This window comes from Periplaneta americana, chromosome 1, assembly GCF_040183065.1.
Source record: "Periplaneta americana isolate PAMFEO1 chromosome 1, P.americana_PAMFEO1_priV1, whole genome shotgun sequence".
Lineage (NCBI taxonomy): Eukaryota > Metazoa > Arthropoda > Insecta > Blattodea > Blattidae > Periplaneta > Periplaneta americana.
This window is the reverse complement of record NC_091117.1, coordinates 205,961,497-205,977,081: the sequence shown is the minus strand read 5'-3', so window position 1 is coordinate 205,977,081 and position 15,585 is coordinate 205,961,497. Positions and strand designations below refer to the sequence as shown.

Below are 15,585 nucleotides of genomic sequence, written 5' to 3'. Positions count from 1 at the left end.
ATGTAATGTGTGTAAAATTTAAATATTTTAAACAATGAATAACTTTTATATTGAATAAGCAGTCGCGGACAGCCGATGAGGGGTGGTCCTCCAGCTTGGGGGTTGGGCGAAGGGCTAACAACCCATCACCGTAAAAAAAAAAGTTCGTTACGAATCCTTCAAATAAGCCTCGGAAGATAATATTAAAGTGGATTTGAGGGAGGTGGGATATGATGATAGGTAATGGATTAATCTTGCTCAGGATAGGGACCGATGGCGGGCTTATGTGAGGGCGGCAATGAACTTCCGGGTTCCTTAAAAGCCAGTAAGTAAGTAAGTATGACTAACTTTACTAACAATAGTAAATAAAAGTAATTTATTTTGGTGCTTAAACTACTAATAATCGTGCTTTAATACTATTGGTGTAATATGAATAAAGATCGACAATCCACATTTACAAATATAATAGGCCTATTGTCCTGTCGTCACGATAACAACAATCAGCTTTATAATTTCATTATTTATTACTTTGCAGCGTATAATGCTTAAAATACAGGGAGCAAAAACAGCTGTAAAATCTGTAGTATTTTCATAATACATGAATTGAAGATATCAAAATTACAATCATACATTTCTTTCGAGATCTACATAAATGCTTCGTTCAAAAAGCTCTACTAAGTGTACCAAATGAACTCCTACTTTTTAGGATATGGATTCGCTCCAAATTGCTGTTTTAAATGGTTATTGTCTATCACAGTTACACTTTCGTATTACTTGAGGTCAAGTTGTGAACATTCTCAGCGACCTCTCTCGACGTACGTAACAAGCATGGCGAGAGGTTTCCGTATAAAAAGCCAAACTGTCTTCCAGTAGTCCTCATCAACCAGCGGTTCTTCCTCAGTGAAGACTAGAGGTGCTTTGGCCCTCTACAGCTGCAGCAGTCACCATGGGGACATTAAATGTAAGTGAATGTTTGAAGTTTCTATTTCCAATAATCATGTTCTTGAATACCAGCTAACAGGAAATTATGTAAAGTAGATATTTTATTTGGGAAGTCGAGAATACAAATTCCATATTGAAACCAGTTTATATATTAACGTTTTAAGAAATTTATAATTACGCTGTTCTAAGTAGATAAGTTCAAAAATAAGTTTTAATGAATGAGTCTTGTATTACTTAAATTTTCAAAGATATCCATGCAAAATCCATTATGTAATAATACAAAGCTCTCAAATATCTTAAACTAGCCATACCCGTGAGCTTCGCTGCACCCGTTAGAAATAAATATAAAGTAATTTCATAATTAAAATAGGACATTTGATCCAGGGAACATTTGTGTTTGATAGAAAGATAAATCGTTTATTATGTTACTTAATTTAAATTGTGTTAAAAAAATTAAAATGCTATCATTTTGATCCAGAGACCGCTCATTTGGTCATAAAAATTATTTTAGGAAATACAGGAAACGAATGCCTATCAAGTTTTCTAAGCATAGGAAGCTATTTTAATCTTACCTGTCCTCGATTCACTCAGAAGTTACTGTAATAACATTATAGCATTATGTCCATCTAGAGAAACTACACTTTCCAATGATGAATTAATAATTAATTATACAAATCGGTTAATTTAGCTTCCGATATTACTTCATACAAACACAGAAACATTGTCTGTAGGCTATGTTTCATAGCTTTCGATTGTTGTTGTCCAAGGCCCCTTATAGACGAAGTCATTTGTTTTTTTATTTAATTACACCGCCTTAGATGGCGTTGTTATTGTAATTTTTAAGCTCATTTATCTCATTAAATATCAGTCCTATCAAAATTTTGCATGGATAAAACTAATGGGGAATTATTTTTAAAGAAACTTTCGTTATGTAATATTTTTCATGGAAATTAATAATAAGGGAGATATTTCGATTTATCTAACTCAAGCCCTCTTATAACCCCCCTTTTAAATAAAATATTTTGAGTGTCATATAGGCTAAATTCTAAGTTACAACGAACTTAATTTATATTCCAATTTTCATATAAATCGGTTCAGCTATTATCGCGTGAAAAGGTAACAAACATCCAGACAGACATACAAACAAAAATTTCAAAAAAGGGATTTTCGGTTTCAGGATGGTTAATTATACATGTTAAGACCAATTATTTTTGGAAAATCGAAAATTACCAGAAAAATTTCGGCTACAGATTTATTATTAGTAAAGATTACGTATTCATAGTTTATACAGAGTAAATGATTGGTAATAATAGTAATACTAATTCATAGCTTTAATGGAAATAAACTTTAAAATAAACTTACGATACTTTATATGGTAGTTAAAATATGAACAATAAATATTTGCTTATGAACAAGGAAGCATCTAAGTATTTATCAGTAGTGTACAAAAATTCTGCTCCTTACGATCTTACCAGTAACGCTTTTGAGATTCAATAGCAAAATAGAAAGGCATGCTTTGCATTGCAGTTCCATATTTTTGTTAGACAATCGAATTTCCAATTATCAAAATATTTATACTAAGGAATAGTATAACAGGTTACTTTTCGTAAAACGTCATACATATTATCACAGTCCGCTTTAAATGTACATATGGCGAGAACCAATAGCGAAGCGCTGCGACGTAACAGTATCATCTACGAGAGAAAAGGAGAGATGGAGACACATTATTGTAAAGAAAATAATATATATTAAAATAATAATAATTTTTATTTGAAAGATAATAATAGTACACTTTTGGTTAGCACTCCCGATAAAGCAAAAGCTTGTGGCGGGAGTATACTTTACATTAAATAATTAAAAACTAATATTGCACGCTTAAACCTACACTAAAATATTTATTTAATTGTTTAATTTAATTAATCAAATATAAGTAAGCAAAAGTAAAGTGAAAAATGCCAAAATAATAATACATGAAATACGATGAAATTATATCAGATGAGGCCACCGGCGTGGATCAGTCGGTTAAGGCACTTGCCTGCCGGTCGGGCGCGGGTTCGATCCCCGCTTGGGCTGATTACCTGGTTGGTTTTTTCCCGAGGTTTTTCCCAACCGTAAGGTGAATGCCAGGTAATCTATGGCGAATCATCTCGCCAAATACCATCTCGCTATCACCAATCTCATCGACGCTAAATAACCTCGTAGTTGATACAGCGTCGTAAAATAACCAACTAAAAAATTCAGATAATACACAAAAGAGTAGATTAACTAGAAAGTATATGGAGCAATGGCCCCTTTAAACAATAGTAAAATGAAATGAAAAAGTATTAAATAAGACAATTGTAAATTAAATACAAAATATTATGTAATAATATAATGAAGTAATATATTATATACACAAATGATTTTTTTAGTTCCATTTTATTTATTGAATTTTGAAAGATTCATAACATAGTTTTTTATTTTTTCAACATTTAATTTAACACAGAATATAAAAAATTTAAAAAATGAAAAAAAAAAAAATGAAAATGAAAAAAAAAAATACCAAAATTTATTAGAACACTAATCAGTATTTAAAATCAGTTGAAGTCTTTTTATTGGAAGATGCTAATTTTGAATGCTTTTAATGGACTTATTATACAATTTCTGGCCGAAATTTGAGCCATGAGTCCTGCTTTAGAATTGCATTTGGGTTCAAACAAAGGACATTATATATATTGTGTCTTGTTTTACTGTAATCATGGTAATAATAGTCATTATTTTTATGGTAGTATTTTAATAAGTGATATATAAATATATATATATATATATATATATATATATATATATATATATATATATATATATTTGTTTAACATTCAGTACATTAAATTCCTTGTATATGAGGCCTGTATGATAATCCATTTTTTTATTAATGCAAATTTTTAGTCGGCCTGATCGGCGCAGTGTGCTTAAATGCGACAGGCTCATGTCAGTAGATTTACTGGCGTGTAAAAGAACTCCTGCGGGACAAAATTCCGGCACACCTCGGCAGTTACGAGCGTCGTTACATAAAACATAACATTTACATATTTTTATTATTCTCCTCCATAATAACATCAATGGTATGAGTGAAGACTTCATTGCTCCATTTATATATATATATATATATATAAATCATTTTAAACTAAATCAAGTGATATACGGTACATAAATTCTTGCCATACAAATAAATTCAAATATAAAAATAAACGTAATAAGAAATGCAAAGTTGGCGTTGTACATTAACAAATTTTATGCTCGACCATGCCGAAATGTAGTAATTATACACCTGGTAGCAGTCCTTTAATGCATGTCATTAAAGTACACCTATTCATTAAAGTTCAGGTTTTCGATTATTCTCGGATATGCAATCGAAAGATAACGAGGGAAACGTCACGGAGGCTGGAAATCCAATACTGTCGCAGAAGGTTATGTTCTGTTACTATAATAATTAGCGTTAATTTTAAAAAATATTCAACTAAATTCAATTTGTCATCTCGTTTTTCAATTCTAAATCAATTTCCAGGCTATACCAAAATTAGTTCATGTTATTCTCTACATCAAGGTCAATGACATTATTGTTCCTCGGAAAAAAAAATCAGTACTTTCGCGTCTGCGCACATCTCACACGAGGTATGCATAAGGTCACTTCCGATCTTGAGTCAGATACAAATAAAATGAATAATTCTGAATAATTTCAAGTTAGAAATATGGTCGAGCATAAAAAGTCGTATGAAATTTGCCTATAATGGTAATTAAGACGCTCGTATGAAACCTCTTGCGTCTTAATTACTATCATTATAGGCTCGTTGCATAATGTACTATATAAGCATCAATTTTGATAAGTTGCAATGAGAATTCAGAAATGAGATTTTTATACACTTAATGGAAAATTTACGATAATGCATTTTGAAAGAGAAAAACAATTTATTCAGCCAGTCACGGTATTCAATGCTGCATAACTCCCAGAAGAAAAAGTGTGAAGAAAAGAATTTCTATAGATTAATGAAAAAGGGCGTTAGTCAAATTGAAAATAAGATTTTACTTCTCAGATTCGCGCAATATTATAGTAGACATAATAAACTCAGTTAATGTCATGGGCATGGGCGTATATCAACTTTCAACTAGCACATAAAATGAGGTCTAACTTTTTTTGAAGCAATAGACTGATTACACCGTTCTGCATTTCAAAACTTATTTTCTGTTGTTTTCAATATGATCGGCGATTCTAAACGGATTTTTTGTGCTGAATTCGAAAATAATCTCCATTTTTCCCCATCACGTCAGGTTTTCAGAGAATTCATGAATGACTAGAAATGAAATTATTGCTTTGTGAAAAGTCATAAAAATTATTTTCAACAAGAATTTTGTGAGAAAAACTAGGCCATAATTTGCTATTTGCCACTAATTAATCAATAATTAATATTAATTAATAATTATAAACACTTTCATAACCTTACCTCAATATTGCACTTCAAATTTTCTCCTCTTTGACCTCCTCGCATGTTGTTCAGAGCAGTCCCTTTTTAACATCCAGCAATAGTCCGCAATGTTTCCATTATGAAGCAAGACACCTTTAAGACCTTTCTGAGAAGAATCTAAATATATATACAGGGACTCTATGTCATTTCTCTAATTCATTGTTAGTTTTAATAGCAATCTCTGAGAGTAAATATTTTCTTCATAATTTTTTATGATCTGAGACACTAAACATTTCAACTTCATGTTTATAGATAACGTTGGGTGCAGACAGATAAAAATCTCCAAGAATAAACAACGGATGTCTTAACCTCGGTTCATTTTAAGGGGGAGGATACAATTTTGTACATCCCCCAAGGGCGGATATAGTCAGTAAATTTTAATAAATATCAAATACAAACATAATAAAATATATCATGTCACATTTTAAGTAATAAATTTTAAATTATAAGCTGTCGTGACTTTTTAACAAACGACAAGCACACTGTAATATTACTATATTACGAAAAATATTGAAAACATAAAATTTTGAATTGTAAAAAATTCTGACGTGGTACGCGGAAGCGGATTTTCATTTTTGAAATCAGTGTGAAATCGTGATTCAGAAACGCTCATTTATTTCAAAACAACAAAATCTATGCAGAAAGGTGTTATTTATAAGAATCAATTATCACGATTGTTTACAACATTATGTAATAACTGTCTTTGCAGATTGGTTTGTTGCTTGTCACAACTTGTATCCTCTACCAAGAAGCCGTATCCAATCCCCATTTCGGTCTGTCATTCGGCGGATTTGGAGGGGGGAAAGGCGGAGGCGGTTATGGCTCCGGAGGAGGAGGATACGGATCTAGTGGTGGAAGTGGTAATAGATTCTTTGGATATGGCGGAGGTGCAGGAGGAGGAGCAGGAGCAGGAGAAGGAGCAGGAGGAGGCGGAGACGGAGGGGGCGACGGAGGCGGTGGCGGAGGCGGCGCTGGTGGGGGAGCAGGCGCAGGGAGAGCTGGCGGAGGTGGCAATTTAGGATTCAACATTGGTATTCCTGGCTTTGGTATTGGACTTAATTTCGGTGGTGGCGGAGGTGGCGGAGGTCGTGGCGGAGGAGGCGGAGGTCGTGGCGGAGGTGGTGGAGGCGGCGGAGGTCGTGGCGGAGGAGGCGGAGGTGTTGACGCAGGTAGAGGCAATGGTGGATTAGGAGGTGACGTTGCAATCCCCGGTGTGAACACCAATGTAGGTGGCAAAGTAGGAGTATCTTTCCCAGGTTTCGACAATGGTGCATTCGGATGGGGCGCAAATCCCGAAGAAAAACCAGGAAACGGCAGAAGAGGAAAATATGTTGATTACGTCGTCGACGTGCCTGACAGTCGCGGCCACAAGCACAAGAAGCACATCAGGAAATGGGTTGAACTCGACGAAAATGGAAACCCTGTGTCCCTGGAAGGAACTAGCGGTGTCAGAAAAGAAGAGTGGCGCAAAATTACATTACACCGAAAGGGAAAGACATATATACGTAAACAGAAGCTCGTGGAATATGAGATAGACGATCCAACAGCTCCAGGTGGCAAACGAAAAATAAGCAAATGGGTATCTGAAGAAGATCTTGCAAAGCACAAGCCGAAACGACATAGGCGCGTTAAGAGAGTCAGGAAGATATATCTACCAGGGCAGAAAGTACCAAAAGAGATTGTACAGTACGTAGACGTTCCTGAACCAGAAGAACAAGGTCCAGGAGGATCACCTCTCCAACCTGGTGAGGGTACACCTCAGGTCCCTGAAGAGCTGGGTCCAGACGGAAAACCACTGCCCCTAGAAATTGGACCAGACGGGAAACCCAAACATCCTACACGAAGGAACAAACGTCCACATCGCAGAGTCAGGAGAGTAAGGAAAATATATTTGCCCGGACAGAAGGTCCCTAAAGAGGTAGTAGAATACGTGGACATACCAGAACCTGAAGGAGGACATGGTGGAAAGCCACAACCTGGAGGAACAGGTCCAAGAGGTAAACCAAGACATCCACGACGAAGGCGAAGAAGACCACATCACAGAGTTAAGAGAGTCAAGAAGGTGTTGTTACCAGGGCAGAAAGTTCCAAAACAAATAGTGGAATACGTTGATGTACCTGAACCAGAAGCTGTAGGTCCTGATGGTAAACCAATACCTAAAAAGCCTGGTGAAGAACCGGAATACTATGACGACTATCCGGAAGAAGGACCAAATGGAAAACCAGTTCCGGAAGAGATTGGACCAGACGGTAAACCTAAGCCAAAACGAAGAGGACCTAATGGTGAGGAATATCCTGAGGGAACAAATGAAGTAGGACCTGATGGTAGACCTAGACCTAGACGAAGAGGACCGAATGGTGAGGAATATCCTGAAGAACCGAATGAAGTTGGACCTGACGGAAAGCCAATACCCAGACGTAGAGGCCCCAATGGTGAGGAATATCCTCAAGGACCGAATGAAGTAGGACCTGATGGAAAGCCACGACCTACACGTAGGGGACCAAATGGTGAGATATATCCTGAAGGACCGACTGAAGTAGGACCTGATGGAAGGCCAAATCCTCGACGAAGAGGACCAAATGGTGAGGAATATCCTGAAGGACCGAATGAATTGGGACCTGATGGAAAGCCACGACCTAGGCGAAGAGGACCAAATGGTGAGGAATATCCCGAAGAACCGAATGAAGTAGGACCTGATGGTAAGCTACGACCTAGAGGAAGAGGACCGAATGGTGAGGAATATCCTGAAGGACCAAATGAAGTTGGACCTGACGGAAAGCTAAGACCCAGACGTAGAGGCCCCAATGGTGAGGAATATCCTGAAGGACCGAATGAAGTAGGACCTGATGGAAAGCCACGACCTAGACGTAGGGGACCAAATGGTGAGATATATCCTGAAGGACCGACTGAAGTAGGACCTGATGGAAGGCCCAGACCTCGACGAAGAGGACCAAATGGTGAGGAATATCCCGAAGAACCGAATGAAGTAGGACCAGATGGAAAGCCAAGACCTAGACGTAGGGGACCAAATGGTGAGGAAATTCCAGAAGAACCGAATACAGTAGGTCCTGATGGTAAACCACGACCAAGGCGAAGAGGACCGAATGGTGAGGAATATCCTGAAGAACCGAATGCAGTAGGACCTGATGGTAAGCCACGACCAAGACGAAGAGGACCGAATGGTGAGGAATACCCTGAAGAACCGAATGAAGTAGGACCTGATGGAAAGCCACGACCAAGACGAAGAGGACCAAATGGTAAGGAATATCCAGAAGAACCAATTGAATTGGGACCAGATGGTAAACCACGACCTAGACGAAGAAGACCGAATGGTGAGGAATATCCTGAAGGACCAAATGAAGTAGGACCTGATGGTAAGCCACGACCTAGGCAAAGAGGGCCGAATCGTGAAGAATATCCAGAAGAACCGAATGAAGTAGGACCTGATGGTAGGCCTCGACCTAAGCGAAGAGGACCGAATGGTGAAGAATATCCAGAAGAACCGAATGAAGTAGGACCTGATGGTAAACCACGACCTAAGCGAAGAGGTCCGAATGGTGAGGAATATCCTGAAGAACCGAATGGAGTAGGACCTGATGGTAAGCCACGACCTAGGCGAAGAGGACCGAATGGTGAGGAATATCCTGAAGGTCCGAATGAAGTAGGACCAGATGGTAAACCACGACCTAAACGAAGAGGACCGAATGGTGAGGAATACCCTGAAGGACCGAATGAAGTAGGACCTGATGGAAAGCCACGACCTAGACGTAGGGGACCAAATGGTGAGGAATATCCTGAAGGACCGACTGAAGTAGGACCAGATGGTAGGCCTCGACCTAAGCGAAGAGGACCAAATGGAGAGACATATCCTGAGGAACCAACGGAAGTAGGGCCAGATGGTAAACGTCGACCTAAGCGAAGAGGACCGCATTCTAAGGAATATCCAGAAGAACCGAATGAAATAGGACCAGATGGTAAACCACAACCTAGGCGAAGAGGACCGAATGGTGAGGAATACCCTGAAGAACCGAATGAAGTAGGACCTGATGGTAAGCCACGACCTAGGCGAAGAGGACCGAATGGCGAGGAATATCCTGCAGGATCGAAAGAAGTAGGACCTGATGGTAAACCACGACCTAAGCGAAGAGGTCCGAATGGTGAGGAATATCCTGAAGAACCGAATGGAGTAGGACCTGATGGTAAGCCACGACCTAGGCGAAGAGGACCGAATGGTGAGGAATATCCAAAAGGACCGAATGAAGTAGGACCAGATGGTAAACCACGACCTAAACGAAGAGGACCGAATGGTGAGGAATACCCTGAAGGACCGAATGAAGTAGGACCTGATGGAAAGCCACGACCTAGACGTATGGGACCAAATGGTGAGGAATATCCCGAAGGACCGACTGAAGTAGGACCTGATGGAAGGCCAAGACCTCGACGAAGAGGACCAAATGGTGAGGAATATCCCGAACAACCGAATGAAGTAGGACCAGATGGAAAGCCAATACCTAGACGTAGGGGACCAAATGGTGAGGAATATCCAGAAGAACCGAATACAGTAGGTCCTGATGGTAAACCACGACCAAGGCGAAGAGGACCGAATGGTGAGGAATATCCTGAAGAACCGAATGCAGTAGGACCTGATGGTAAGCCACGACCAAGACGAAGAGGACCAAATGGTAAGGAATATCCAGAAGAACCAATTGAATTGGGACCAGATGGTAAACCACGACCTAGACGAAGAAGACCGAATGGTGAGGAATATCCTGAAGGACCAAATGAAGTAGGACCTGATGGTAAGCCACGACCTAGGCAAAGAGGGCCGAATCGTGAAGAATATCCAGAAGAACCGAATGAAGTAGGACCTGATGGTAGGCCTCGACCTAAGCGAAGAGGACCGAATGGTGAAGAATATCCAGAAGAACCGAATGAAGTAGGACCTGATGGTAAACCACGGCCTAGGCGAAGAGGACCAAATGGAGAAAAATATCCTGAGGAACCAACTGAAGTAGGGCCAGATGGTAAACTTCGACCTAAACGAAGAGGACCGCATTCTAAGGAATATCCAGAAGAACCGAATGAAATAGGACCAGATGGTAAACCACGACCTAGGCGAAGAGGACCGAATGGTGAGGAATACCCTGAAGAACCGAATGAAGTAGGACCTGATGGTAAGCCACGACCGAGGCGAAGAGGACCGAATGGTGAGGAATATCCTGAAGAACCGAATGCAGTAGGACCTGATGGTATGCCACGACCAAGACGAAGAGGACCAAATGGTGAGGAATATCCAGAAGAACCAACTGAATTGGGACCAGATGGTAAACCACGACCTAGACGAAGAGGACCGAATGGAGAGGAATACCCTGAGGAATCAAATGAAGTAGGGCCTGATGGTAAACGTCGACCTAGACGAAGAGGACCACATGGTAAGAAATATCCAGAAGAGCCGAATGAAGTAGGACCAGATGGTAAGCCACGACCTAGACGAAGAGGACCGAATGGAGAGGAATATCCTGAGGAACCAATTGAAGTAGGGCCTGATGGTAAACGTCGACCTAGACGAAGAGGACCTAATGGTAAGGAATATCCAGAAGAACCGAATGAAGTAGGACCAGATGGTAAACCACGACCTAGGCGAAGAGGACCGAATGGTGAGGAATACCCAGAAGAACCGAATGAATTTGGACCTGATGGTAAACCACGGCCTAGACGAAGAGGACCGAATGGTGAGGAATATCCTGAGGAACCAACTGAAGTGGGGCCTGATGGTAAACCACGACGTAGGCCAAGAGGACCTAATGGAGAAGAATATCCTGAGGAACCAACTGAAGTAGGGCCTGATGGTAAACGTGGACCTAGACGAAGAGGACCAAATGGTGAGGAATATCCAGGAGAACCGAATGAATTAGGACCAGATGGTAAACCACGACCTAGGCGAAAAGGACCAAATGGAGAAGAATATCCTGAGCAACCTACTGAAGTGGGGCCTGATGGTAAACGTCGACCTAAACGAAGAGGTCCACATGGAAAGGAATATCCAGAAGAACCAAATGAAGTAGGACCAGATGGTAAACCGCGTCCTAGGCGAAGAGGACCGAAAGGTGAGGAATATCCTGAAGAAGCGAATGAAGTAGGACCTGATGGTAAACCACGACCTAAGCGAAGAGGACCGAATGGAGAAGAATATCCTGAAGAACCGAATAAAGCAGGACAAAATGGTGAATTGTATCCTGAAAGTCCTGAGAAACCAAGACATAAAGATCAAAGACCGGAACATATTGAATTAATAGTAAAGCCGGGACATAAGAAACCTAATAGAAGGACACGTCCAATAGGACGTGCAGGTCCGCACGGACGAAATGCCCGCCCTGAGTATCCAGAGGACGAAGAGTTGCCTACAGATGAAGTGGTTTCTGGTAATCCATTGGAACCTGGAACGAATAACAAACGTGTCCCTAAACATATTAAACCAAGGCACAGAGGCCGAGAAATCCCTGGACAATTGGGACCCGACGGTAAGCCTTTGCGTACTCGCAGACACAAGAAACATCGTCCTCATCGTAAAGGGCGCCGCCCGCAATATGAGATAGGTCCTGATGGTAAACGTAGAAGGATTCATCCAAAGACACGTAAAGGACCTAATGGAGAACAAATACCTGTTGATGAAGAGCCTGAAGAATTAGGTAAACCAGGAAGACCACACAATAAACATCGTCGTCCACATAAGAAACACCACAGAAAACACCATAGACCAGGAAAGAGAGCACCTAATGGCCAAGATCTACCTTCCGACGAAGAACCTGAAGAACTAGGTCCTGACGGTAAGCCTATTAAACCACATAGAGGTCATCGTCGTCCACCCAAGGGACATCCTCGTACGAGACATCATAAGCCTGGAAAGAAGGGACCTAATGGGGAAGAAGAACCGGAATATGAAGAACCAGAGCAAGTAGGCCCCGATGGAAAACGTGTCAAACCACGTAGAGTCCATCGTCGTCCTCATAAACATAGAAGACCAGATGAGTTGTTGAAACTTCTAGATTTGTTTGGCAAACCAAGGAGACCAGGAAGTAAACAGGTGCCTAGAAATCCAGAAGAAGGTCCTAATGGAAATGGAGAAGAACCTTTGGGACAACCTCAGCAACCAGGACAACGTAGGAAACCCAGAGGCCAACCTGGTGAACCCAATGGAGAGCCGGAGAATGAGGAGCCCACTCCTGAAGATTTGATAGACTCTCTCAGACCATATCTGAGACGCAGGCGTCCGAAGAGTGTGAAACCAGGAGAAGGCAAACCTGGTAGTCCTAGACAACCAGGTGCTCCTCAAGATGAAACACCAAACGACCTTCTTGAATATTTAATTCAGCTTCTTCCTAAGAGATCTAGGAAACCAAAACGTCCTGGACAGCCTGAAGAATCTGAAGGACAACCTGAAAAAGAAAATCCAAATGATCCTGATTATGAAGATGTAGAATATGTCTTGAAATATATAAGAAATATTTTGAAAAATAAGCCGAGACGTCAGCCTAATCCATCGAACCCTGAAGAGAATCAATCTCCTGATGATGACATTTTTAACATAATAATTCGTTTCTTACAGCGCGAAAAGAACCATCCAGAAGAAGAACCAGAGGATGATGATTATGATGATGATGACGATGACGATGATTATGATGACGATGACAATGATGACGATGAGAATGACAATGACGAAGAGCCTGAGGAAGTAATAGAATATGTAACACAACCTCCACAAGAAGAAATCAAGGTTAAATATGTTATCCGAAGAAGGAAGGCCAAACCGGGAGAAGATACTCGTCCAAAATATCGTTTCACTTGGAATGGAAAATCCCTGCCAGTTGGAAAGGACGGAAAGCCAATATTATATGGAATACCAGGTTTGGAAAACATTAGCCCAGATGAATTTGTGAGAAGGTTTCCACCAGCAAAAATAGCACGAAGTCCGGAAGGTCCCTCAGGAGGAAATGACGGCGGTTATCCCGCAGGAGACGATGGTAATGGAAATGGTGGATCTCCTAGATATGGTGGAAATGGCGATGGATACCCGGGAGGTGACGGTGGAAATAGTGGTGGTTCCCCAGGAGGCGGCAACGGAGATAACGGTGGAAACGGAGATGGTTATCCTGGAAGTAGCGGCGGAAACGGAGGTGGTTATCCTGGAGGTGATGGTGGAAACGGAGGTGATGTTGGAAATGGAGGAGGTTATCCAGGAGGTAGCGGTGGAAGCGGAGGTGTTGGTTCTGGTGGTAATGGTGGAAACGGAGGAGGTTATCCTGGAGGTAGCGGTGGAAACGGAGGTGGTGATTCTGGTGGTAGCGGAGGTGGTGATGCTGGTGGTACCGGTGGAAATGGCGGAGGTTCCTTAGGAGATGGCGACGGTGGTTTCGGTGACGGTAATGGAGGCGGCTCTTCAGGTGGCGGCGGTGGCGGTTCCTCTGGAGGAAATGGTGGCAACGACGGAGGATCGTCATTTGGAGGCGGTGGCGGAGGATTGTCTGGAGGATTCGGATCTTCCGACGGCGGAGATGTGTTAGAATGATAAGGTTGATTAACATTGCGACTGCTTTCCCTTGTAATGAAGTTCATGAGACAGAGAATACATCTCGGTGTAATCTCCTTTGTTGTGAATGTATGTCTCATGTACTTTTATTTGTTTATGGTTCGTGGTTTTAAATACTTGTAATAATATATCACATGTATATTTTTGAAGAAAATAACAATAAACAAATACCGTCACCTTATAAATTGTTGTAATTTAATTTTAATATATTTAAATTGGCGCCTTCATTCATCGCATGTGCTCTCATCTTATGGCATATTACAAACATTAAAAATTAATATGAGGTGTGTAATGCATAATATGTCTCTTCTTGATGTGAGCTGCTTTTTCTGCTTTTTTTTTTTTTCAAAATTTTCTACTCTTATTAGGCCATGTAACTCAGAACATCGTCATGAGCGTTAGACACATATTGTCATTTTTTGTTTCCCCCTTTTTAAAATTCAGTTCTATATCATGCAAATATTTTTTTATATAATTACAACTATAGAGATGCAAATAAAATAATACAGTCAATATAAAAAAGGAGATACAGTAATATTAACAAAATTTGAGGACCGAATGAGCAGCGCTCATGTTCGGTCGCAGTTCAGATATATTATTAATAAGCATAAAAGAGAATATACAAAGTAAAATAAAATAGGAACTGAAATTATAACTACAGCTACAGTGAAATTATATAATATAATAGGCCTATATTAATATAAGAGGAATATAGAAAATGAAATAAAATAAAATAGGAAATAAAAATTAAAATGACAGCGGCAATGAATTTATATAATATAATATTAACATAGAGAAGAATAATAACGTACGTGAATAAAGTATGACAATTTATAAAAAAGATATATATAAATTCCAAAATTATAGAATACAAATATAATATAGGCTGATTAATTCATACACATAGGCTATACATTTATTTAATCAAATTGAAGATATTAACACGTTTCTAATTTTCTTGTTATATTTTAGTGGGTTACATGTTAGAAGTTCTGGGTGTAATTTAGCTAAAGAATTATACAAACAAACGAGGGCCAAAATTAATGCTATGCTTTAGATCAGCAAATGTGAGACATTTAGGTTCTACTAATGTTGAATTATTATTTCGTCTTGTCCACACCTGTGGAGTAACGGTCAGCGCGTCTGGCCGCGAAACCAGGTGGCCCGGGTTCGAATCCCGGTCGGGGAAAGTTACCTGGTTGAGGTTTTTTCCGGGGTTTTCCCTCAACCCAATACGAGCAAATGCTGGGTAACTTTCGGTGCTGGACCCCGGACTCATTTCACCGGCATTATCACCTTCATTTCATTCAGACGCTAAATAACCTGAGATGTTGATACAGCGTCGTAAAATAACCCAATAAAAAAAATTAAATTAAAAAAAAAATTATTTCGTCTTGTGTCATGATTATGTGCCTGTAATATAAACCTATTACGATTTTTATGATAAAATTTTAACAGAGTATATTTATAAATTTGTTCAATATTAAATACATTACATTCAGAATAAATTAATTTAGTTTGATAATCAAAACGTTTCTTCAAACAAATTTTAATTATTTGTTTTTGTAGTAAATTTAA

At 39.9% G+C, this 15,585-nt stretch overlaps 1 protein-coding gene across 1 annotated transcript; it reads left to right on the top strand.

The window, feature by feature from the left end:
• Positions 1–863: 863 nt before the first annotated feature.
• Positions 864–14,186, top strand: LOC138706643 (collagen alpha-1(VII) chain-like). Its single transcript, XM_069836189.1, has 2 exons — positions 864–940; positions 6,130–14,186. Exons 1-2 carry the CDS (start codon positions 926–928, stop codon positions 13,984–13,986), a joined length of 7,872 nt encoding a protein of 2,623 aa, XP_069692290.1. The 5' UTR covers positions 864–925; the 3' UTR covers positions 13,987–14,186.
• The last annotated feature ends 1,399 nt before the right edge of the window (positions 14,187–15,585 follow it).